At 38.2% G+C, this 26,784-nt stretch overlaps 1 protein-coding gene across 2 annotated transcripts in view; it reads left to right on the forward strand.

Annotated features, from left to right (window-relative positions):
• The window catches only part of Npsr1 (neuropeptide S receptor 1), a 194,877-nt gene that overhangs the window by 118,850 nt on the left and 49,243 nt on the right, over window positions 1-26,784 (forward strand). Inside the window, exon 3 of one of the 2 annotated variants that reach the window (XM_047562409.1) lies at window positions 21,386-21,489. The exons of the other annotated variant lie outside the window; for it this stretch is intronic. Within the exon in view, the coding sequence (XP_047418365.1) occupies window positions 21,386-21,489 (104 nt within the window). The remainder of the gene's footprint in view (window positions 1-21,385; window positions 21,490-26,784) is intronic. 2 annotated transcript variants of the gene reach the window in all.

The following is a 26,784-nucleotide window of genomic DNA, read 5'->3' on the forward strand; positions in this document are numbered from 1 at the left end:
TGGAATCTCTACCTTACTGTCATTCTGGGGTCAAAGGCTGCTGCTGCCTCCATTAACATGAAAATGCAAGTGGGAGAATAATTGACCTTAGTCACTAGCTCTGGAGAATCAGTTCATCAGTTAGATTTGCATACACCTGAGAGCTCTTTCTATTCAGGGGACTAGTAATGGGAAAGCCAGTGGTGGCAACCTTGATGGAGTATAGGGGAAACTCCTTCTTGGGGGTGAGGTGGATGACACAGAAGAGAAGTCAAATGAGTCATTCCAGAATCCCTGACTCACAGATCTGGGAGGCACAGCAGAGGTCATCGCATCCACCCAGTCCCAGTGCTGAATCCCTGAGAAATGCACTGAGCATCTTTGCTGGGTAATCACTTCCTCTTAGGGCAATATCCCTGGAAGCAGCCCCATATTAGTCTGAAGGCTAACACTTCACCCAAGTCACAGCACTTGAGAGTATGGATGACAGACATCCTGTCCCATATCTTTTATTCTGCCAGGTTAATAATGACTGGTCCTTTCTCTATAAAGTGTATAACCCAAGTGTAGTTTAGTCTCCTTGTGATCAGTCTCAGCCTGAGGTTGTAACCCAAAGAAATCCCCAACTTCAGTCTTAATTCCTGGGGATGAGAAAATGACACACAGAGGGAACAAAAATGTCTTAAAATTTTTTTTTCTGCTTATCCATCTATCTCCTGCCAAGTCTTCCTCAGTTTCTCAGAATCTCTTAATTCCCTATCCTCTAGGTGCCCTCTTTCCAAAAATAACTTTCTAAAATTTCTAAGGTAAAGGGAAGTGGGCAGAAAGAAGTGGGAAGAAAAAGAAAAGAAAGCTTACATTATTGGGAGCCTATTATGTCCCCCAAACTCATTTAATCTTGATGAAGTAAGTATACTTACCTCAATTTTATAAGGTAGCAATGAAGATCCAAGGTGTATAAGTAAGTTGTTCAAAGTCACAGACCAATTAAGTTGCAAACAGTGGATTCACACAGTGATTATATCACAGGCCAGGTCCAGTTACACTCAAAATAATTCACATCCTCCTGAGAGACAAGTCCTTGTGACCTGGAATTAGGGTGTTGAACAGGGCAGAAACCACAGAGGAAATAAGTGGCTAACCATAATTTGGCCTTGACTGTAATAATTGCTACAATTAAAGTTCAGTTTCATATCTTTAGACAGTTTCCTTTCTATTCCAAGTCTGGTGGTATAGTCTAATTCTGGGAATCTGTTGAATATTTAAAATTCAGGCTTTCAATTAAATCTTTAAGAAACTTACTGTGTTTGCTCCTTAATCTTTTATTTCTGTCTAATCTGAGTGCTCAGAAATTGATTAGGTGTTTGGGCCAGGGGATATTGGAAAGCCTAGGTTAGGAATCTTATCCATGACTTTCTTACAATCTAAACTTAAAAGTCAATGAATTCGATTTCACCTCAATAGTAAGTAATTGAGGATCATTGTCCGTAATTACATGCCTTTTCCCATGCCGCTTTACACATTCCTATCTGGATGCTCTTCTTTCACTTCATGTCTGGGAAAGTCACAAAGCTCCAGGGGCACTCGGTGAAGCCTGCCTTCTCCCCTGGGTCCCTCCCCTAGCACATTTGCTCAGTTGTCCCTCCCACAGATAGGTATCACATAATCATGCATTTAATTATCTTTCATGTCACCCTTTGAGGCTAGAATGTGAGCAAGCAGAAGACAGAAATGGAGTTTTCTTCCTTGTATTCCTTGTATTGTATGCCAAGTAGCCAGCAAGCAATAGCAATTGCTTAATGAATGTTTATGGAAAAGCTAAATGAGAAATTCACCAATGAGAAAGGTAAGGAGGAATTAAAGGACAGAAACACAAGAATATCTTCAGGTGTTCCATGGTGGGCTTGGTCTCAAATATCCTGTCCTATTGTCAAAGGAGTCATAGCTTCAAGGTGAGGAAAAATGGTTTCGTAGGGAAAATGAATGTTATTTTTGAATCACAAACCCCAAGTAAGAGTTCATTAATAACAGAGGGCTTTGGATTGGGGACCAGGCTGCTAAAGGGATATCTGGAGTTTAAACCCAAAGATTGCATGGGCTGACTTCATCTGGGTTCAAATCCAACACTAAGAAATCTTAGACATTTAGAAGGCCCTAAACTCACTTTGACAGTTCTGTGAACATCTGATGAAATCTTCCCAGATCCAAGAGGGTCACACAGCACCAGGGCTCCTTCCCATCACCTCTGCTCTCCCAGGCTTTCTCATGGGGTCTCCAGCCATCTTTGTGGCAGGTGTTTGGCTGGACATAGGGATAGGCATATGGAAACTCACTCTTGGGAAATAAGAAGTAAACACACACACCTTGGACACACATTCTTATACATCAGTACTTATCTCTAGATATCCTGCCTCTTGATGTCACATCCTGTTTGATGGTAACAGTACTTGATTCTGAGGAACAGACTGAGTAACTGAAAGTCACAAGTAGAAGAAGGGTACCTTTCTCAATTTTAGTTTTTATTATTTTATTGAGGTATGAAATCGAATCCCATGCACCCTACAAATATCAGGGATGGATGTTCACAAATGGAATGTTGCAGCTGTCCCCAAGCCCCTGCCACCCATCTCCAAGTCATACCCCTCTCTTACCCCAAAAGTAAACTCTGAGACACAGACAAGCTTCACTCATTCTGTGCTTTACCTAAAGAGAACGTCCTGGCATGTATACTTTTCTGATCTAACTTCTTTTACTTAGTACTGTGCTCATGAGATTCTTCCACATTGTTGCATATAGTTATAGGCTATTTATTCTTCTTATTGAACTGTGTTGCACTGCGTGAATATATCACAATTGATTTCTCCATTTTACTAGCAAAGGGTATTTGGATCATTTTTTAGTTCAGGGCTTTTATGAATAGTACTGCCTTGAATTCACTGAGCACATTCCAGCACACACTGCTCTGTGAGATGCTTGTATTTATAATTTGTACTACCCAAATTTTGTATGATATGCATGAATTCCTCCTTAATTTTTTTTTAAAAATATCATCCATAACTTTTCAACTAGGATCAGACACTTAGCTCCTTTCCTGCTGACAAGTAGAGAGAAAAAATAATAGTTCAGTATTAGCTAACATTTACTGAATGTTGTTAGAGGAAGAAAAAAAAAACCTTTTCACATATTTTTCCATTTAAACCTCTAAATTACCTAGAGTTATAGGTATACTCATTACTCTCCTTTTAGACCTGTGGGAATTGAAACTGAGGAGGCTTCAAGTCACAATACAAAGGCAGGTCCCTGACTCTAGGGCTTTTGCGTTCAATCTCCAGTCATGCAGCCTTGTATGAGAGAAGGCTGGGGGTGCCAGGAGCCAGTCAGACATGGGAAGGAGGAGCTGAAATCATAGCAGATCAGCCCAGCCCAACACCAGGGATTGTTTTTCCCTGCTTCATGTCCTAATTAATCAAATCCTCTTGAACATGAAAGAGTGAGATTGGATTTTTGATAAGATGAATGAAAGAACTCTGTTCCCATCTGGCACCCACAAAACTCTCCTATTCAAGCCAGCAGGGAAGATTTCACTGCAACCTGTGCAGCAATTTAATAATCACCTAAGAATGCTGGAAGATTTGTCAATATCATGGCCAATCTGGATCCACTGGCACCTTAGAGTAATGGAAAGAGCAGGGGTCAAAGGGCCAGAGCAAAGGGAGGCCAACTCTTTTGGTAAAAGGGGTAGGTATTAAACGCTTTAGGCTTTAGAGGCATATGATCTCTGTCTGAACCCTCCAGTTCTGCAGGAAAAACAGGAAAGCAACCATGGGCAATATGTAAATGAATAAGTGTGGATGTGTTTCAATAACACTTTATTTGTGGACACTGAAATTGGAATTTCTTACCATTTTCATGTGCCCAGAAATGTATTCCTCCTTTTGATTTTTTTTTCCAGGCAAACACTTAAGAGTCATTTTGAGTTTGAAAGCTGTGCAAACAGGGGGCAGAATGCCACATCTATTTCCTACCACTCCGACACTTGACACGGTTCTGTTGGAGTAGAGGACTCAACACTTGACATGGTTCTGTTGAAAGATCATCCTCCCTCCCATAGGCGTGGCATATCTCCATGTATAGTTGCTTTTTAATATTAATAATCAATATATCATTAGAAACTTATTGGAAAAACATTGGGAAGGTTTTACTATATTGGGACACAAAATAGTACACAATAAAAATTTAGTTATAATACGTAGATAAAATATATGAAAATAAACAATTGTAGCTAAGCTCAAGTTAAAAGGAGCCTACGATTACTTTAGTATAATAATTTCTAAATATGGATGGATAAAGAGGCATTCCTCTGAGCTTGGATGCAGTGTGTAGCCTTTGTTGCTTTCCTAGTTTTAGTAATCGATTCTAGAGATACTTTACATAATAAAAATATTTAGGTTAATCATAAATATAATTTGTGTTTTTCCTGTTTAGTCTAATTCTTTAAGAATCAAAATAAGATCATAGTCCGCCATTAAATGAAATAGAATAGACTAAATATTAACTATAAGTTGATTTCTTTGCCCTTTGTTAATAATAGTAAATGCTTTTCACTGTTAAACACTGGAGTTCATGGTGGGGGTGGTTTCTCGGAAAATCTAGTGACGTGTTTATTCTGGAGGTTGAAGGTTGGCAGATCATGGTGCCCTCAGTTTGACTGTGGGACGGGGTTGTTTTGGTCTGACTGGGAAATAAGGTTGTTTGGGTCTGGGTTGTCATACAGAGGGAACATGTACTTTGAGAAGAAGCATAGATTGTACTTTTGAAGGTTTTTTTTTTTTCTTTAAACTAACTGTAAAATGATATAATCATTACTAAAGAAAAAATGTATAAAAAGGCTGGCAGAAAAATAAAGATAAAGATTCAGCCTCAGAACACTTGGTGTTTCTCCACCGTGCCGACGCCTCCCATCCACCTAGGACCCCTGATCGCTGCTAGGGCTGGACACCAGCAGCAGAATCCAGAAATCAGGTTTGAATCTTAGCTATGCCATTTGTGATTTCCGAGGCTTTCAAGATATTTACTAAAATCTCCAAGATTCACTTCCTTCCTGTGGAAATGAGCAAAGCAGGTACTACGCATGTAGGGCTTCCCTTGAGGCTGGCATAGAGCTATGTGCTTAATTTAATCCTCATAATGATGGCAAAAGAGTAAGGGACTAGGGATGGAGCTCAGTGGCAGAGCTCATGCTTAGCATATGTGAGGCCTTGGGTTCAATTCCCAGCACTAAAAAAAAAAAAAAAAAAGAAAGAAATAATAAGAGGCTGAAAATTACAGTATTGCTTTCTTTGGGTGGTTGCTGATTAGAGTGATTAGAGAAATGTGCAAACGTGCCTTGCCTGATCTTTGCTGTTTTTTGAGGTTGACACTTTCTCTCATAGGTAGAAGTTTTTATGTTGGATCAAGGGTGCCCCTGCTTCTTCTAACATTCTGTGACTTTTTAAATACCTGTAGTTGTACTGCATTTAGAGTGAATCATTATCTAACTATATTGCTCTATTCAATTAGAATTACATCGAACTTCAATTTACACTCCAACTTCACTGAGCTGCAAATTGAATGCACACTTCAAATGGCCATTACTTCTATTTATGTGCACAGTAGGCAGTTTGGCTCAGACATGCTCATTCTAAACACTAAATAAGATACATTAAATGCATTAAATAAGATACATTAAATGCCTAGCACAAAGCCTGGCACACAGGTGTCAGCTCGTATTTGCTCCTTCCTCCTTTAGTAACAAGGATCAGACATAAAGAGCTATTTTTGGAGAAAGGTGAGTATTACCTAGAAAGATGAGATCTTATAAGACACACTGGAACAAATGAGTCTTTTCAAGGAAATCAATTTAGAGTGTGCTGGGTGTACCTTCCAACTCTGAAACCTGCCTGTTCTCTTGCTCCCAGAATGATTCCCCAGTTTTTGTCCTAAGCATCCACTAGGCTGGACGTTGCTTCCCCTCTCCATCTGCTAACTAGCAACCCAGTTGCGGCCCAAGTCCCTCAGCATTCCTCTGGCTCGGATATTTGGTTCTGCTAGTCTTTCTGCACATTTGCTTGTTACCTTCCGATATCTCCTCTGAGCTCCACTCCCAACTCCACACAGACAACTCACTCATGTCCACCCCACATGTGGTGCAGCAGCTCAGACTCTTTTAGACAACTCTTACCTGGGCATGTCATTTTGCTTCATGAGAACAAACTGGAAAATTAAGTTTCACAGCTCAGAGCCCCTTGAGAGGCAGAACAGTAGAGCTATGAAGAGAAAGTCTGGTCTCCAGAACCCTCCTGACTGGTTTTGAATTTCAGATCCTTTATGTACTGAGAGCTGGGTGAGTTATTGACCCTGTCTGTGCCTCAGTTTCTTCATCTGTAAAATGGGGTTTAACAATAGTGTTTATCTCATAATATTGTGTAAATATTACATGAACTCTCCTAAATCAGGCGCCTAAAGCAATGCTCAGCATGTAGTAAGCACAGTGTGTGTTAGTTTCTGAGATTTATTGCTTTATTTACTTTTAATATCTTCTGTATTTCTGGGTCCTCAACATCCCCACCACCAGAGAGTGTAAAGTTTCAGTATGATGTGGGAACAAATAACAGCTCACATGTCAAATCTCTCTCCAAGCAAATAATTAACACGTACATTGCACAGCTTGCCAGGAAAAAATATACTTCTGAATGAGAAGAAATTTACCAAACAATTCTCAAACTCACTTGCTAATATAACAACACCTTTTTCTCAGCAAGTTGTTTCCAATTCTGTGCAGATTTCATACCATTGCATCCTGCCAGCTCTGCCCCTATGGATTGAATAAGCATATCACGTGTCCTTACAACCAGGACATTTTTTACTGTTTTGATATAATTTTAGGATTACAGGAAGTCAAGAAGAGTACAAAGTATCCCCAAGTATCCTGTACTCACATTCCACAAATATTAATATTTTCCCCATTTGCATTATCAATTCCTCTATCTACCTATCTAAACATCCATCCATGCAACCATCAATTCATCCATTTGAATATATTCTACTATGTTTCTACAAATCTACAGACTTGCTTTAAATTTCACCAATGTCCCAAGAACACACTTTATAGCGCAAGAAAGTCCTGACTCATGCATTGTATTTAGTTCTTATGTATCTGTAGTCTTCTTTAATTTGGAACCATTCCTCAGTCTGTCTTCGTGTTTCCTGACATTAATGTTTTCAAAGAGTGCAGCCTAGATATTTTGTGAACCCTCCCCCACTTTAGGTTTGCATTATGTCTACTCCTGTTTAGATTCAGGTCTGTACTTTTGAGAGATACACTGTGGAAATGAGGCCGTGTTCCTCTGAGTATATGATATCAGCAGACACAGGATATTCAATTTGTCTCAGTATAGTATAGGTGATGCTATTGCCAGATTTCTCCACTGTAAAGTTGCTATTTTTTCTTTTTCCAATGAATGGTATTCTAAAACTGCATAATTGTCCTATAATTTCTCAAACTTTCATTCACAACTCTTAGCATCCAGTGTAGATTCTTATTCGAATTGATGCTGTAAAGTTTCCTAAATGTAAATTTCTAATAGTGTCATTTCTTCTACAATTATTAGTTGGCTATACTGTGTAAGAAAGAACTTTCCCTTATCCTCCATTTATTTATTTGTGTCAATATGGGTAAATGGATTCTTATCTTATTCAATAAGTTATAATTTGTTACTATCATTATTTTGATTCTCAGATTGCCAATTGACCTGAAAGGGCCTACAGTTTGGCTCCTGTTCCTATGGAAATGTTCCTCGCCATTCTTTGGGCACTTTCTTTACAGTGCAACACAATGTTTCAAGCTTATCTTGTATTTTTTCCAACTCTAGCCCTGGAATCAGCCATCACCCCAGAGCCTTGTAGACTGAGATGTATTTGAGCAAAAGGGCCACAGGTCTAATCATGACTGATAGGGTCAATTCTAGAGATGCCAGGTCATATCCTCAATTGACCTCTTGATGTATTTCTACACTTCAGTGGCTCTTAACTTTAGGCAGTCCTTTTACATGGGCATTTGAAGTTATCACAAAGATGGGGGAGTGGGGCATTTCTGGTCATTAGGAAGCATAGTTAGGAATTCCACATTTCCCACAATGCACAAGACAATCTAGCTTAACAAAGAATCAATCCACAAATCGCATCCCTATTAACAAACAGGGGCCTAACCCCTGAAGCTCTCATCACAACAAGGCTTTCTTATGTTCTCTTTTCTCAAGGAGTGGTTTGATGCTTTCCCCCTTGCCACTCGAGTTAAGCACCACTGTTTTCTTTTTTTTTTTTTTTTTTTTTTCTTTTTATTGTAAACAAATGGGATACATGTTGTTTCTCTATTTGTACATGGCGTAAAGGCATACCATTTGTGTAATCATAAATTTACATAGGGTAATGTTGTTTGATTCATTCTGCCATTTTTTCCCTTCCCCCCCTCCCCTCCCACCCTTCCCGAAGAACTAGAGTGATTATGATTAATAAAACAGTCTTTATTGTAGGTGTAGTTTTCTTTTTTAATTTATTATTTTCCCACATTTGTAGGTCTAGTTTAAACAAAGCCTCTGCCTCTTATTTATCATTTTTTTCAGGGAAAAAAAAAAAAAAACTTCTTTTGCAAGTTGGCTAAGAGCCCAGGACTTATGATGAGACATACCCTGCCATCCTCAGTTTGTGCAGCAATCTGGCTAATATCAGCCCTATTCACTGTGTCAATACCGATAACAAGTACCCGAGGTTTATATGCCAAGCATTACTAAGCACTTTACATGCATTATCTCATTTAAACTTTGCAGTAACCCTATACCTCGAGTATTCATATCATCCCGATTACATAAAGAACCTAGGATACAGTGAAGCTGGTCATACCTTTAGGACTGCACAATGCCCCTGTGGTAGCACCAGCATTCAAACACCCCAGTCAAGCTCCAATACCTATGCTGCATGCACTGCCTATTAAGAATACACTTAATAAAAAGAAAAATACAAAGTATGTTAGGAAGGTTATAAAAATTGTTATACTACAACCACAGAGAAAAAAGAACCACATTTAGGCTTTCAGGGACTACAAAGTTACTACAGCTGGGCCATATATCATTCTGTACTTCTTAGTAGCCCAAACTAAGGTCAAAATTAACCAGATATGATTTTGCAGTAGCTTTGAGGAAATGCACAGCAGGAAGTTCCTGATCAAGAAAATTGATCTATGGAATTTCGTAGAGAGAATTTTAATGCAGCATTAAAATGTGCTTAGCAATGTTTCTACAATGAGTGAATTTGTGATTCTTACAAATCTTCATGGGAACCAAGATCACGATGCTCAAGCACAGGTGTTCAAGCTTCATGGCAGATAGTTGCTGAGCACAGCGATCATTGTGACAAACTGCTTCTAGCATCCTGGTAGCATTCTAAGTGACTATATCTTTGAACAAATAGAGTATTTGTTAAGCTCCTATCTTATGCAATAAAAGCAGGCAAAAGACCAGCCGTACAGTGTTGGTGGGCCCCTTCCTGCCTTGTCTTATGCTACCTTTTGTGTTTATCTTCAAACAGATGCTGAAATAGAATACAGCATACAAAAGTTTTTTTGGAGAAGTAATGTTTTAGTTAGCTTTTTCACTGCTGGGACTAACGGACCTGACCAGAACAACTGTAGAGGAGGAAAAGTTTATTTGGGGGCTCACAGTTTCAGAGGTCTTGATCCACATACAGCTGACTCCATTCCTCAGTGCTCAAGGTGAGGCTGAATGTCATAGAGGAAGAGTGTGGTGGAGGGAAGCAGCTCACACGATGATTAGGAAGCAGAGAGAGAGGTCTCTCCTTGCCAGATACAAATATATACCCCAAAGTCATGCCCCCAATTACCACTCAATTCCATCAGGGATTAATCCACTAATTAGTTTAAAGTTATCACAACCCAATCATTTCCCCTCTGACCCTTCTCAAATTGTATCACATGTGAACTTTTGGGGATCACCTCACATCCAAACCATAACAAGTAACACCTGTGAAAAGAAAAATGAAAGGAGTAGGATTTGGCAGGAAAGACACATCAGAGCATGATGTCAACCTGACAGTCTTTACCAAGTCATTAAAGTGTTCTATTGGGTGAAAAAGATTAGAGTTTTGTACCCACAGTTCATTTGGTTATTGGCAGAAATTTACTATGAATAGCATTATCTCAAGTAGAAATCTGAGGCAATCACCAAGAAATCTAACAGCTGGAGGATGCCAGCAAACCCCACTCCTCACAGATGGACAGAGTTCTTTCTTAAAGTGAAGTCTGGGCAGCATATCTGTTTGTCTGCCTCACCTCCTTATGCACAAACATGTACCTGGATGAAGTAGGGTGACATGAAAGCAAATATTTCTCATTAGCATCTGCCACTTCCATCCCAACCTGCTGTAACTCAGATGGCCTTTGGCAAGAACTTCAAAGGGAAAATGCATTCGAAGAACTGGCCTCTTCTTCTCTTGAGTTTCTAAACATCCCAGACAATTTATGTGAATTTCTCTTACCAGGAAAACAAAAATCTCTGTAAAAGAAGAAACAAGTCGTTCTTTTCTTTTATTTACTCTCTCAATCAGTTAGCTCCCTGTTGCACAATGATTACACATAACTGTGCCTCAAGCTATTTCCCCTCAGAGTGGAGTAAAGAGGAGTAATAGTGGTGGGTCAATGTCTTATTTTCCATTATGTTAAGGGAAAATTTGTTCTTGCCTGAACTTGTTCTCCTATGAGCACAAGAATTTGCCAGCATCCAGCAATGCCCAACAACCCCTGGCAGACCAGTCAGCCTCACTTAATGAGATTCTTGAGTTTTGCACATAACAGATGCAAAGAGGAAAACTCTGAGGAAGATTTTGTGTTTTTTTTTTTTTTTTTTTTCAATTAAATACACAAGTTTTATTCAGTGTGGGGAGACTAGAGGGAGACACTGGTGGCATTTGCTACTTGGTAAGATATTTGAAAACCTCAAGAACAAAGCTTTCTGTGAAGAGACTTCTCTAATGAGAATGGATGTGAAGATTTCTTACCTAATTGAGCAGTAATGACTGAGGTGCGGGCCACTTCCCTGGGATTAATAAAGAGCCAGGGAGTTGACAGTTTAGGCCATTAAACTCAGCTGGTATTTAATCTTGGTGAAGGGCACAGTGCCAGAATCATATTAATAGTGTAAAATAAGCTCAAAACAGAGACACAGAATTTACTCTTTTGAGAAATAATTTTAATTGGCAGTTAAATACCTGACATGAGGTTGGGCAGTCTCATTCCATTTAGAGTGTCCTCAAGTATTTGACTGTTAAACAAGAAAAGTGAGAGGGACAGGGACAAATAACATTATCTAAAGTAGTTCCATGTGCAAGCATAAGTAAATAAGTTATTATCAACCCCACCCCCACCCCCACTGTGAAAGCAACACTAAAGATGTTGAGTTAATATGGAAGCATTGCTTATTATGGGGACACTCACTGTTCCTCTGAGCCCCCACAGTGTGTCCTCAGGAAAACCAGAACACCCCTCATTCATAACACCACAGTTGGAGCTACAAGGCTCAAAAGATCTTGTATTAACAGAAATGCCAATATCCTAATAACAATTGGGTTTGTAATTAATATTCCCCTTATTCATTCTGACAATTGCTCATATACTACTCACCTGTCAAGAAAAAGTTACTTAGTTTGCTAAAGCATTCCTTATTCCTATCTCTGCTGTGTATGGGACAGCCCAAAGTGCAATGGCAAGCAAAGAAATCTAGGAAATGACAAGTCAACTTGCTCTCCAACAAGGTGGCCTTTGCATTTTTAAGGAGTTTGCCAATGTGTTTGGTTGGCCAACATTTCTTCCTTTATTACCAAGTGTTGATTATCTCGCCAGGCACTATGAAAAAGTTCAAGACTATGAACATGAGTCAGGTGAAGCCACTGACAATTAGGCAGTTGCAAACTAGCAGAGATCTTAGCATCCAGGGAGATTTTTCACAAAGCTGCTTGGAGATCAAAATTTCCACTTGTGCTCCCTCCTCCTCGCATCTGGATTCCATAATCGTTATCTTAATCTACAGAGAAGCAAATGGTTGCTATGGCTTCATCTGCTCTCTGAAATCACCTATGCAGCAGTCAGCCAATCAAACAATAGCAATAATGTATTATTTCAGTTAGTGGAAAGCTACCAACCTATTACTATGTAATATCACAATTCTAGGGACTGGAGATGTGGAGCTAAGTAAAAAGTGATCTCTGCTTTTCTATAGGATAGTCAAATAATAGATGTATAAGGGAAGTTAATGCATGAATATGTTATAGGTATATAAAGGTAGGGTGGGAGCGGGCACAGAGGAGGGAATACCTAAGCCAACTCAAAGGAAGTAACCTTGAACCTTGAGTGCCGCGATCTGCCTGGTTGAACCCTAATGACCAGTGAGGGGTGATGGAGGATTAGGAAAGACATACAAGAGCTGGGGTTGTAGCTCAGTGGTAGAGCACTTGCCTAGCATGTGTGAGGCACTGGGTTTGATCCTCAGCACTGTTTATAAATAAATAAAACAAAGGTCCAACAACAACTAAAAAATATTTTTAAAAAAAGACACATAAACATTTACAAAGAGAAACCTCTGATATTCCTCACTGTTCCTCTGAGCTAGCATAGTACATTTATTATATAGGTTTTATTATCAAAAGGTTATTTGTGGCAAAGTTTCTGAAGAGCAGGCAGGCTTGAAGGTCACAGCACTCACTTGCAAGATATTTTGGTTACCTTGATATGCTCAGAATTCTCTATTCCTGGCAGCTGGTGTCTGAGCACAAGATCAAGACAGTTTTTGTTCCATACCTTTGCACAGAACTTCCTCAGGGCATTACCATAACTCCTGGGCAATCTCATCCTGCACATTTGCACAGAAAGTTCCCAGGGCAAAGCACAGCCTCAGCTCCAAGGCAGTCAAAGACCATGGTCCAAGTCACTGCTCTCCACACTTGAGGAAATAGGAGATATTCTTCACATAGATGTGCATAAAGAGCTTTCCAACCAGCATAAAGGAAAAGGGGATGCAGAGTGAAGAGCTAAGGACCAGCAGGGGAAATAAGTGATTCCGAGGAGACTCCAACTCTGCTCCATTGTCTCAACTGCCTCACTAAAGTAATCAACATTCTCCATCTTTCAGCAAAACTCCAACTAACTGAATATCTTGACTAGCAGGACAGTCCCTAATGAGCCTGTCCATCTCTGCTCCCACTTTTGCACCATGTGAGGTATTTACTCCCAAACCAGTTTATGCTGGTTATACTTATTATTAGAATGGTACAATTTAACTAACATTAAAAAGAGTTGTTTCTCTGAAAATTAAGATAAATACCCTGGAAAGATGACATATTCTTCCAGTGAGTCTCTAAAAATCTGCACTAGAATTAAGCTCAGGATGCAACTATATGAAATGAAGGAGGATTATAAAAAACCCTGCAAGAAGACTGCCTCAAATTGTTTCACCGGTGCCTCACTTTTCACTCTAATTTAAAGGAATCCAATGAATGGATAAAGAAACTGTGGTATGTATATTCAACGGAGTTGTACTCAGCTATGAAGAATGAGACTGTCATATGCAGGAAAATAGATGGAACTTGAGAGCATTATGTTAAGAAAAATAAGTCAAACTCAGAAAATGAAGGGTCATATGTTTTCTCTCTTATATGGAAGCAATAGAGAAAAAAATGGGGGCTTATGAAAATAGAAGATGCTGATTATTTCTTTCTCACAATTCTTCATACTCCCCTAACTAATCTAAATGGTAATTCCAGTGTTGGACATACCAAACTGATTTTTCCCACAATAACTAAAGAAACCTAAAATATATGTTTGAAGACATAAATGTTCAGTAGTTTTTCTTTTTTTTTTTTTTTTCTTTTGGTGCTAGGGATTGAATCCAGGGGCACTTTACCACTGAACCACATTCCAGCCCTTTTTATATTTTGTTTTGACACAGGGTCTTGCTAAGTTGCTCAGGGCCTCACCTAATTGTGGAAGCTGACTTTGAACTTGCAGTCCTCTACCTCAGCTTCTCAAGTCACTGGGATTGCAGACCAGATGTGCACCACCAGGTCTGGCAATGTTCAGTGTTTCTCTTGGTATAAGGGGGAAACCTGCAAGATCCTTTTATCATCATGTGAGAGCCTAAAATATTTGGAATCTTGTCTCTTCCGTTCCATTTCTTGTCACTTCCTAGCTCCTATTTAAGGTCTTTGCAATGCCAAACTGCTGTCATTGTGTATACACAGCCAGGTAGTTTTTCAACCCACTCTTCTGACCTCCATAACTTTGTTCATGCCCTTATCTGTGCCTAGAATCAATGTCCTTCACCTCCTTTGCACCTGGCCAATCCTTACTGAGCCCTCAGCATTTAGCTTAGCTGTGCCTCATTCAGGACTGCTCCCCACTGCACCCATATTTGTGCTCCAAGCAGGAATCCACATTCATGTTTACCCAAAACTCTTGAAGAAGCAATAAATTCTTCCAGGAGTCTGCTTTGGTTTTTCTGAGTGTTATGGTTTCCTAGAATCTTTAGCAGAACGAATTTTTAAAACCAGGAGTAATACATGGAAGTAATTAAGGCTTTAAAGTGTACCCTTTGTTCCCAAGGTCCTGTTAATTATCATTTAGGAGCAGCTTATTTGCAATGTACTCAATTACATAGGTAACTAAATAGCTTTTTACTGATCAGATCTAGCATCATTTGCTTAATGGCAATTAACAAATGCTGCGACATAGTATCATGGATAGTCTACTCCCAGAAATAAGCTTATTTAAGATTAAGCTCCAGGGGAAAAATAGATTTTACCAAAATACACTTTAATTGTTCATAAAGCCACTTAGGTTTAGAGAAACATCAGTTAATTTTCCCATTTTTTTTTTAAAGTAAGAAATAACTAAACAAAAAGAAAATATCCAATTGACTCCAATGTCCATTTCCTTCATTTATCCAGTTCATTCTTGCCAGGAAAATCCTCATGACATTCCTACTTGATCCATCACAACCCACAACTCTCAGGGCCCTGCTCAAGTCTGTTCAGTAAGAACTTTTCTTTACAACCCAGAACAGTCACGGGAGTTTTCTTCTCCAAGCTTCTCATATTTTTGTCATCATTCCCATGTATTTGTCAAGGTTTCTTATTGTTATTGCCTGCAGAGAAGCAAAAAGGCAGAGACAGATATATAGACATAAGACTGGGAGGACCACATACCCTTTTATGGGGGACCATACCATGTGAATGGTCAAGGAAAGCTCCTAAAGAAAGGGGCAAAGCTAGATATTGAAAGATAAATAAGAAGTCAATAAGTTGATGAATGGAGGAAGGTCATCCCAAGCAGGAGGCATGCAAACCTGGATGCACAGATGTGTGATCAATATGGTGTTTGATATTAAAATGCCAGCTAAGGACTTGACAAGAGGTAGTCATCTGTTTTGTGCTGCTAACAGAATACCAAAGCCTGGGTAATTTACAAACAGAAATTTATTAGCATGCATTTCAGAAGGCTGGGAACTCTAGGGCCAAGGCTGTAACAGGTTTGGTGTCTGGCAAAGCCAGATCTCTTCTTCCAGGACAATACCTTACAACTGCCTGGAATCTCACATGGCAGGTGGAAAGGTAAGGGCCCAAGAGAGCAAACCCAGCACTGCTGCATTGGGATTTACGTTTCTAACACATTGATCCTGGGGACACATTCAGACAATAGAAGTGAGCAAGGCTGGGTCATGGAAGACTGTGATGCTTTAATCTGAGAATTTCAAACTTCATGCTGTTAGTAATAAAGATCCAGAAACAAGAACCTCTCCAGTTCTTTAAAAGAATATAAGCAACTTCAATGGGTAAACAGAAGAGACTGAAATATAAATAAGGGCATCTTGAATAGGGAATAGTGAAAAAGGAACATGGGGATGCATGTCAGTACAGTAGAGATTAAAAGAGACACAATTAGTATTTTAAAAGAAAATGGAAAGGCACAGTCAGTGTGATGGTGAAGACCATGAATGTGTACATCCAAGAGTCTGGGTTAAAAGTCTGGCTTCACCTCTGACTTGCTACGAAATCATAAGAAAGTGTTCTTACCTCTCTTAGTTTACTGATCTGTAAAATGGGGACATTATCTCATAGATTTTTTTGAGATTAAATAAATCAATGCTCTACACACTTAGAACCTTGCCAATTATATAATAATTGCTTATTAACATCCCTTACAATTAGGTTCAACATTGTTCAAAAAGCCTAAAAGAGTAGTACTTTTCCTTCAAATCATGAAGTCTAAATATAGTTACATCAGATGTCATCATTGAGTAAATAGGTACATGAAACCTCTCTGGATTACTTTGGGACTTCCTGTAAGTCATTATTCAAAATAAAAGTTGGTTATGTTTTGTTTTATTTTGTTTTCAAAAAACTGGGGACTTTTGAACTGCAGTGACCATTCAATGTGTTTTTGAATAACTAGTCTGTGCTCTACACTGCTGAAGATGCTGGGTTACCATCTGTAATGGCATTAATAAAACTCATTTTCTAATAGTCACAAAAATAATTAACCAAGTGACAGTGTAATTTTCAGTTTTTGTTATTTCTCTTTAGAAGAAACATGGAAATAAAAATAACTCATTGGAAATGGAATTAAGGTTATCTTACCTTTGCACCCAAAGCTGCCCTTACTTTGTTCAGCAGTTCAATTTTCTGACAGTCTCAACCCAGTCAAACACATTCTCTATTTCTGAGTAGAGTTTTTCCCAATCCTTTGTCTGAATAGAATTGCACAGAAATCATAAGCCCTGTCCCATACAGCCTAGCAGTGTTGCTCAACAGAGACATGAATGGAATTTGGAGCTGAACATCTTATTAGAGGGTACAGTCCATTCTGTCTAGTTGAGCACGGGATAGGCACTGCCTTTTCTTTGTGAAAGCTGAAGCCAGGATGTATATCTTCATGGCAATAAAGAAGAGCTAATTTCAGTCCCCATTCACCTGCCATTGCAGGAAGGGCAGGGCACCCTAAAGTATAAATCATCTGCACAAGCCTACACTGCGGCCCTACTGCAGTCAATCATAACCTGACAGTTATGGGTAGATTTACTGTATTCTATCCATACTCCTCCCTTCCTTCTCTGTATAAACATCTCTATTGACTTCCATTTGCTAATGACAGCCAATTACTTTTGCCACAATAGTGACTCCTTGCTTACCTGCTAGTTCCTGAACACAAGGAATCAAAAATGCCCTGGTGGCAGTCATTGCCTTTAGTTCAATGGAACTATTACTATCTCTTCGTGCAGGACCAGGAACTCCAACCTGCAGAACACAAGAGATATACATGAGAAAGCACAATGCCTCCAGTGGGTCACTGGGAGTGATGTTAACTGAGTCCATGCCTTCCTCTATTCTCTCTCAGACCTAGGTATACCCCATTCTTTCAGAACATTTCCATTAAGCTGGCACTTCACCTGTTCCTTCAGTAGTACATTCCAGGGCTGTAGGAGGACAGCTGATTCTAGGTGGTATAATATGTGAAACAAACTGTGTGTTTTTTGATCATGAGCCTCATCCTATACTTCCTTCACTATGAAGTGAGTTCCCTGATCAGATATGATGTGGGAATTTCCATTCCTGTTAAGAAATCAGAAAAGTCCCAAGACAGTAGTAAATGGTGTTGATTATAGATCAGAAGATAGGAAAACCAAGTTCATACCCTGAACAAGTACATCAGTGGAAGGATGGATGGAAGCCTTTGCAAAAAGAGCCCAATGTCAACTTAGTACAAAGTAATCAGTTGATCTCCTCAAGTAGCTGTCCCTTATTGGGGACTCAGAGTTGGCCTTTATTGTTGAAAAGTCAGATTCAAAGATATAAGTAGCTAGATTAACCATGAGAGAGGTGGACCATCATATTGGCTAATGACTAGTACTCCTCTCTGCACCATGGCCATCCCATTCATGTGCCCATCATGCCAGCACTGGAGGGACCATTGGCAAAACCTGAATCATATCAACTGGACAAGACATTTTGTCATTTTTCCCCATGCAAAGTAGAAGCCCAATACACTGCCTGCAGCTCTACCAAATGGGAAGATCTTCCTTCTCTGCTTTCAAGACTACTCTGAATGCAATGCCTCTATATTTGCTTTGCAGCAGCATAGTGATAAACCTTTGTCTTCAGCTTAAATACCATAAATATGAGTAAAGCAGGGCCACTGTGAAATCCTGGTGGATGGCATGGGCATCTGAGCTACTTGTTCATGCACCTACTTATGGCAATATGGCTCAGTATGGGCTGATCTAAGATGTACTATTCCCATGCTTTAGATATGAGGTGTCCCCAAAAAGTCATGTGTGAGGCAATACAAGGACATTTAGAAGTGAAATGATTGGGTTATGACAACCTGAACCTAATGTGTGCATTAATTCACTTGAATGGATTAACTGGGTGGTAACCATAGGCAGGCAGTGTGGCTGGAGGAGGCAGGTCACTGGGAGAGTGCCTTTGGGGCTTACATTTTGTTCTTGTGGAGTGAGTAATCAATCTCTGCTTTCAGGTGCCATGTATCCTGAGCTGCTTTCCTCCACCAAACCCCTCCACCATGATGTTCTGCCTCACCTTGGGCCCTGAGAAAGGGTCAGCCATCTGTGGACTGAGACCTCTGAAACCATGAGCACCAAATAAACTTTTCCTCCTCTAAATTGTTCTATTTGGGTCTTTTGGTCACAGTGATGAAAAATCTAACTAAAATACCCATCTTCTAATGGATGGTGTTGAATCCATCCATCTGACCTGACAAATCAGTATATCTAACAAAATCTAGCTCATAATGGTCAGTTTCAGTTCCAAATACATTTGGTGCCCTAATATCAAGCATTTAATCTCTACTAAAGCTCAGAAATACTTCAGGAACTTTTTTTAAAATATATTAATTTTAGACAACAATTGACCTGGCCTTGTCCAGAGGTCATTTTGATTCTCCCACTTAGATGTCCATCAAATCCCAAACTATACCTTTCTCCATGGACATCTCCCACACACTGTAGATTCTGCCATATTATTTGTCTCAAGTAGTAGGATTATTTTACTGCTGTCCACACAAGCTATGAAGCCCTTTCCTGCTCTAGGCCCACTCAAAACTGTCAGACTTCCATGCCATCCAGTAAATGGTTCAAAGTAAAATTCCTAGATGTGCAATACATTGCCTCCCAAAACAGAATACCTTATTGATGTCTTGCTTCCTTATTTAAGGTAAGAAACGTAACACACAATAATTTATTTGTTACTTGGGAATGGAATGGTGAATTTTCTCACAGTCCCCCCTACTGGGTCACTAAAAACTTTACTGATGTGACATGTTCCTGAATTCTCAGAGTTTATCTCTCAACTTGAGTGTATATTTCTTATCAAAGCCTCTACTTTACTAGACATCTCTTTCTTCTTTTTCACAGTTATGTCATCAATATAAATGGGTCAAAATGATATTTTGCAGAATTTTCAGATGGCCCAGGTCTCTTCAGACCCTATTATGACAGATCTTAAGAGAGTTAACATAGCCTTGGGCAAAATAGTAAATGAATATCACTATCTATTCCACAATAATGAAAACTCTTTCTGATCCTCTTTTCTAATCAAATTAGAAAAGAACACTCTTGTAAATCAATTCCTATGTACTATGTACCTGAAACCATAATAATCTATTCTAGTAAAGGTAACACATCTGTTACCACAGGCACAATCAGGACTATGTGTTTGAGTTTGTGTCCATCTATAGTTATTCTTCTGGATCCACCTAGTTTTCTGCAAGGACCAAACAGGTGACTTGGGGACTTTACCTTGGCCTTCCTGATGGAGGAACCAATATGGGGTTACTTGAACTTCCAAGTATATCTATTCCAATTAAGCCTTTAAGAACTGGAGGAATGACTAATGAGAAGGGCTAAAGAACTAGTGAACCATCCTATTGCAGCTGGGATTTCATTTATTACCTGGTCCATAAGATTCTACTCTGACAATGGGGCCATAATAACACAGATCTCTGGGTTTCATGTAAACTCAGATACTGTCTCTAACAGTCTTCTAAATGTCTATGTATTCCTCTTTCCTTAGTGTATAGTCACCCAAACAAATGCTCATGGAGCCTTTTTGGAAGGACTAGGGGAATCATTACAATTTGTACCAGAGTGTTACAAGATCTGGATCTGTAACCACTTCTACTGCCCACCCTGGCCTGTGATGGAAGCACCACTGAACTATTTGGCAAAACTGGTGTTCCTCTCACCACTCTGGTAGTCTTAATGAATGGTGTATGTGTCTTCTGAAGCCCTCCCATGGAAAAGATTAGGGGATCTTCTGGTTTCACAGAGTGTATCCATGTCCATTTCCTTCAACTATTTTATTCTTTACTATCTATGGGAGCAACTTCAGAATTGCCATTTGTTTAGGAGGGACCATCACTTTCTCCAGGGTTCTAAGAGCTATCCTATAAATAAATTTGCCCTGCCTCTGGAGTCCTTGTAAGGTTGTCATATCCCATGTCTGAAAAAGTCAATGAGTTCTTGCTTCTCCAGTCTTTTGTTCCAGTTCTAACCATCAATCAGTAGGTAATACCTGAAGCTCTGGTTTGTAAAAGATTCAGGATCACATAGCCTATTAGTGGCATCTGTCATGGAGGGATGAGAGGGACTTTTTAGACCGCTATCATAGTTTGCCATTTCTTTTGTAGACATCTGTACAATTTGTATAGTCTATAACTACAGGATTGAGTGCAGAGCAGCTACCCACAGAAGAACAAAATCTTTGACCTCTGCCTCAGTTCCCCTATAGTCTAACCAAACAATTTAATTAAATTGATAGATCATGCACTTCAATTTTTCCAATTACAGATGTCAAAAGGAAGATAAAGCAGAGGAATCTGAGGGTAGGGAGATAAGAGGTCTAAGTTGTAAAATAAAGAGCATAAGAAGGGGAGGGTTAGTGGGGATGGCTCCAAATGGTAAACATATTGCTTTTCTCAATTTTATCTTCTGATTCTCACACAGTGTTTGCTTGGAACAGGACCAGATCCCCTAAAAATTCTTCTGCGATTTAAAAGATCAACTCCATGATTAGTTTGATTCAGCTTCAGTCATTACTGAAATCTTTCCTAGGTGGTTACATCTGAGTTGCAACAAACTCAAATAATAAAAGTCAAGGGCCTCCTGTTTGTCTTAATTTTTGTCAGTGGACATCTGACAAACCAAGAGAAAAAGATATCCCCAGGAATCCATTTCTACTACAGCATAGCCACAAATATAAGGAAGACTGAAATTAATCACTGTGTTTTTGTTAGACTCTTTCACAGGACTGGTCAACATCTTGACAGATATTATTTGGAGATTCACTGGAGACTTCCTGGCACCTGACCTGGTCTGCCGAGTGGTCCGCTATTTGCAGGTATGTAGCACCTTCCAGATGTGATGGGATGAACTAACACCAAAGTAAACATGTGGATTTTTCCTAAGGAAAATAACATAAAGTTTTGTATGCCTATGCAACAAACTACTCACTTCCTCCTAGGTGAAAGGACAACAATATTTCTGAAATCTTAAAATTATTTTCCAGTAATGCATTTCTACTCTGATCCCAGTACTTCAGGTCTATATTATTGCAACTCTGTAGCTATATAATGCATTTCTGGAACCCCATACTAGATACCACATTTTTGTATAATTGTTCAAGATCTTTGTGTCAGTATTCATAAAATAAATTGTGATTTTTATTTGTTTCATCATTTTTATCTTAGTAATAGAGTTATTCCATTATTCAGAAAACAAATGGAGGGTAGTTCCAATTTTAATCTTTTTCTTTTTTATTTTTTTTTTTATTTTTTTTTTTTGCTCTAAGTATAACTTTGAAAGCATGGTAGCAAAATCCCTAACATTATATGAGATTGGTGCTTTCTCGGGAATAATTTTTTAAAAATATTTCAAGTTCTTCTTAAGGATTTGTACCTTCTTGTAGATAAATGTGCTTCAACTGCTTACTGTCTTAGCAATCAACTGCTGAGACACAATTATGGCAAAATTTAGTGGCTTAAAACAATAAATATTTCTTTCCTCATGGTTTCTATTAGCCAAGAATTCAAGAACAGTGTGATTGGGCAAGTCTGGATAAATGACTTGTCATAAGGTTCAGTCAGATGTTTCATGGGCCTACAATCATTAGAAGACTTGACTAGGGCTGGACACTTCATTTTCAAGGTGGTCACTCAAACAGATGGCAAGTTAATGCTTGCTCTTGGTAGAACATTCAACTCCTCTCCACACAGACCTCTCCAGAGGTATTTATTCTTAAGGGTCCTCACGACACAGCAACTGACTTTTCCAAGACCAAGGTGGAAGTGGCCATGTATTTTATGGAACTAGTCTCTAAAGTCACAACACCATCTCTGCCACACTATTCTCTTGGTCATACAAGTCAGTTCTGATTCAGTATGGGGAAGAAGAGGATCACAAGAGAGACTAAAACCAGGAAGCAAGAATTACTGGAGACGTGTTAGAGACTGGCAACCACATCTACATTTTTGAAGAGCATATTATAAACCATTTTTTTCCTTATTGACACTTAAAAATGTCCTCTTTACTCAGAAATATTCATGTCAATAACATTTCTTCTAACTATATTTACAATGACCATTAAAATAATACTATATATAAAATATAACTTGGTGGCATAACAAAACATAGCAAAGAAATTATTAATAATTCTCTCCTCACCAAGGCAACAAGAAAACTGACAAAAATTGTGAGAATCAAATTTTTAAGAACTCTGGAAATTAACCAAAAGCTCGCAGCAACCAAGGGAGCATTTATTCAAGAAAATGACTGAGTCTTAGAAGGAAAATTTAGCTTTGTGGTATATTAGCTTGCATTATTCTCATCCCACAGTATCTAGCTCTGCTGTAGCCTTGAAAATTAACAGCCCTCATTCACAGCAAAAAACAGTCTGGCAGCCACTAGAGAGAGCAGAACATGGCCAGAGTTCTTTCAAGGCTTCATTCTCAAAAATCTGCCAATATGTAATATTCCTGAAGATCCCTGAAAGAACTCACTGACAAGGCTGTCTATATTTTACTTTATTTGCCAAATGTGAAACCCTTTTCCCTCTGAGAGTTAGAAAAAACAAATACATGCAATCAATTAGCTTCACAGATGCATGAATTTTTGGGTAGCTATTGAGGAAAGCAATAGTCTAATAAAATCCTAAAATCATAAGCTGGATAATGAGCTATCCATGGGGGCTTTGAAAATATCTGACATATTCCTGAGATTCTAAAAGACCAAGTACATGCCAGTGATGATGTCAGTACTCACAAAGAAATAGAGAAGGTCCTAAGTTTTTACCTGTGGTTGACCTTCAGGCATTTGATGAAATTCAACATCATTTCATGTAAAAAATGTGCAACAAATTAGCTATAGAAGGAAAATACCTAAACACAATAAAGACCATGCATGGCAAACATTTTACTATAGTATAGTATATAGTAATAGTTTAAATGCTTTCTTTCTATGATTAGGAATAGATGAGGATGTCCCCTCCCACCATTCCTATTCAACATAGTACTAGAATCCTAGCAATTAAGCAACAGAAAGAAAGAAAAGTCTTCCAAATCAGAAATAAAGAAGTAAAATTGCCTCTGTTTGCAGATAATATGATCTTATATGTAGAAAACTCTAAAGGCTCCACCAAAAAAAATTAAGGTTAAAATTAATGAACAAGTTTAATAAAGTTGAAGGATACAAAAATCAATTTGCAAAAATCAGCAGCGTATACTACTAGTATACAGTAGTGAATATTATTGTCTATGCATAGCAACAAGCTATTGATAAAAGAAATCAAGAAAATAATTGCTACAAAATGCATAATAAAATGCTGAGGAATAAATTTAACCAAAGAGGTAAAAGATCTGTACATTGAAATTTATAAAACATTGATTAAGGAAGTAGGAAAAAATACCAAATGAATGGAATGATATATCATGTTCCTGTATTAGAAGAATTTATATTGGTAAAATGGTCTGTACTATCCAAAGTGTCTGCAGACTCATTGTAACTCCCATCAAACTTCCAACAATATTTTTCACAAAAGTGGGAAAATATATAGGGAACCACAAAAGCTCCAAATAGTTAAATCAGTCTTGAGCAAGAAGTAAAAAGCTGGAGACATCACACTGTCTTTCAAAATACAGTACAAAGTTATAATAATCAAAATGGCATGACATTTGCATAAAAACCAACATATAGAACAAAGAAACAGGATAGAGATTCCAGAAATAAATACATATATTTATGGTTAATTCATTTTTACAAAGTCACCCGGAACATAGAACAAAGGATATTTTCTTCAGTGAATCGTCCTGGGAAAACTGGATATTCATATGCAGAAGAATGCAGTTAGGCTCTTCTTACTGCACACCATGATTGAAAATCAACTCAAAACAAATTAGGGACTAAAACATAAAACCTAAAATTATAAAACCTCTGGAAGAGAACACAACATAAAATCTCCATAACATTTGTTAGTTATGGATTATTTGAATATGATCCTAAAAGCACAAATAACAAAGGCAAAAGTAGATACACAGGATCACATCAATCTAAAAATCTTCTGCACAGCAAAGGAAACAATCAACAGAATGAATAAACAACCTACATATTTGGAGAATATATTTGCAAACTATACATCTGATAAAAGATTTATTACTGCAAGCAACTCAATATTGTGAGCTATAGTTTGGATATGGTTCAATTTTGTCCTCCAAGGGCTAATATGAATGTATCTCAGGGTGGCAGTATAGGAAATGGTAGAAACTTCAAGATGTGGGCCTAGCAGGAGATATTTGGGTCCTTAGGACTGTGCTCTTGGGAAGTAGACCTCTTGTAAACCCCTAGTTCTCATGAGAGGGTTATCATAATAGGAACAAGCCTGGACCCACCTAGCCTTGAATGAGAATTCTTCTCATTCAAGATGTGATCCTTCCTCCACAAATGCTCTACCATCTTCCATCTGCACCATGCTATTTGGATTTTGAATCTCCAAAAGTATAAACTAAATAAACCTCCTTTCTTATAAAGTTAGTCTGTGCCAAGGGTTTTATTATAGCCATTGAAAGCTAATACAATAAGGGAGAAAAAAGTACTAATTAAATAATGGGCAAATGACTTAAGTACCCACTTCTCCAAAGAAGACATATAGATGGCAAACAGGAATATGAAAGATGTAAAGAAAAGGAACCCTTGGAGAATATTGGTAGGCATGTACAATTGTGAAGCCACTATGAAAAACAGCATAGAGGAGCCTTTAAAAATTATACTTGGAACTACAATATGATCCAGCATTTCCACTTCTGGGTATATATTCAAAGGATATGAAACTAGTTATGTCAAAGGGATGCCCAGAATCTCATGTTCATTTCAGCATTTTTCAAAATACCTAGGACATGGAATCAATAAGTACCCATTGATCAATGAACAGATAAAGAAATGTGGCATATATACACAATGAAGTACTATTCAGCCTTAAAAAAGAGGAAAGTCCTACTATCTGCCACAATATGGGTGAACTGAAGAATATTAGGTTAAGTGAAATAAGCCAGGCACAGCAAGACAAAGAATATGTGATCTCCCTTAAGTTCAGAATAAAAAAAAAATCAAACATGTGGAAACAGAGAATAAACTGTGATAATGATTTTTGTATGTGACACCAAATGCTCAGGCAATAAAACCAAAGTAGACAAGCATGTCAAACTAAAAGATTTTGTGCATCAAAGTTAGCAAAGGACAAAGTGAAAAGGCAATCAAAAACATCAGTAAACCCTGTGTATTACAAAGAATTAATAGTCCCAATATATTGGAAACTTCTACAACTCAAAAATGAAAATCAATTAAAATGAGCAAAAGGTTTGAATAAACACCTCGCCAAAGAAGACATATAAATGGCCAACAGGCATATGAAAAGATGATAAACATTACTAATCATCAGGATAGTGCAAATTAAAACCACAATGAGATATTACTGCATACCTGTTATGATGAATATTATAAAAAAGACAAAAATTAACAGGTATTAGCAAGGAGGTGAAGGAAAAAAATGTTTGTAACCACTGTTGGTAGAAACATAAAATGGTGTAGCCACTTTGGAAAACAGCATGGAGGTTCCTCAAATTTTTAAAAATAGAATTGGACCAATTCTACTTCTGGCTGAATATCTAAAAGAATTAATTTCAGTACTGCTGAAGAGACACCTGCACCTTAAGTTGTTCATAGCATTATGCACAAATACCACAGATGAAAGGATAAAGAAATTTTGGTATATACATAGAAAGAAATATTGTTCAGCTTAAATAAAAAGGACATCCTGCTATTTGTAACAATACAGATGAATCTGGAGGATCTTGTGCTAAGTGAAATAAGCCTGTGAAAAAATGACAAATAATTCATGATTTCACTGATATGAAGACCTAAAATAGCCAAACTCATAGAAGTAGAGAACAGAATGATATTGACAGAAAAGTTCCAAGACAAAGAGGAAACTGTTGCTCAAAGGTATGAAGTTTCAGTTATGGAATATGAATAATTTCTAGCTTGTGTTCAAATGCATCAAATCATATAAATTAAACATACAGTTTTTAAAATAGAAATTATACTTTAATAAATCTGTTGACGTAAATAAATGCATAGATCTGTAAAT

Source organism: Sciurus carolinensis, chromosome 8 (genome assembly GCF_902686445.1).
Source record: "Sciurus carolinensis chromosome 8, mSciCar1.2, whole genome shotgun sequence".
Classification (NCBI taxonomy): domain Eukaryota; kingdom Metazoa; phylum Chordata; class Mammalia; order Rodentia; family Sciuridae; genus Sciurus; species Sciurus carolinensis.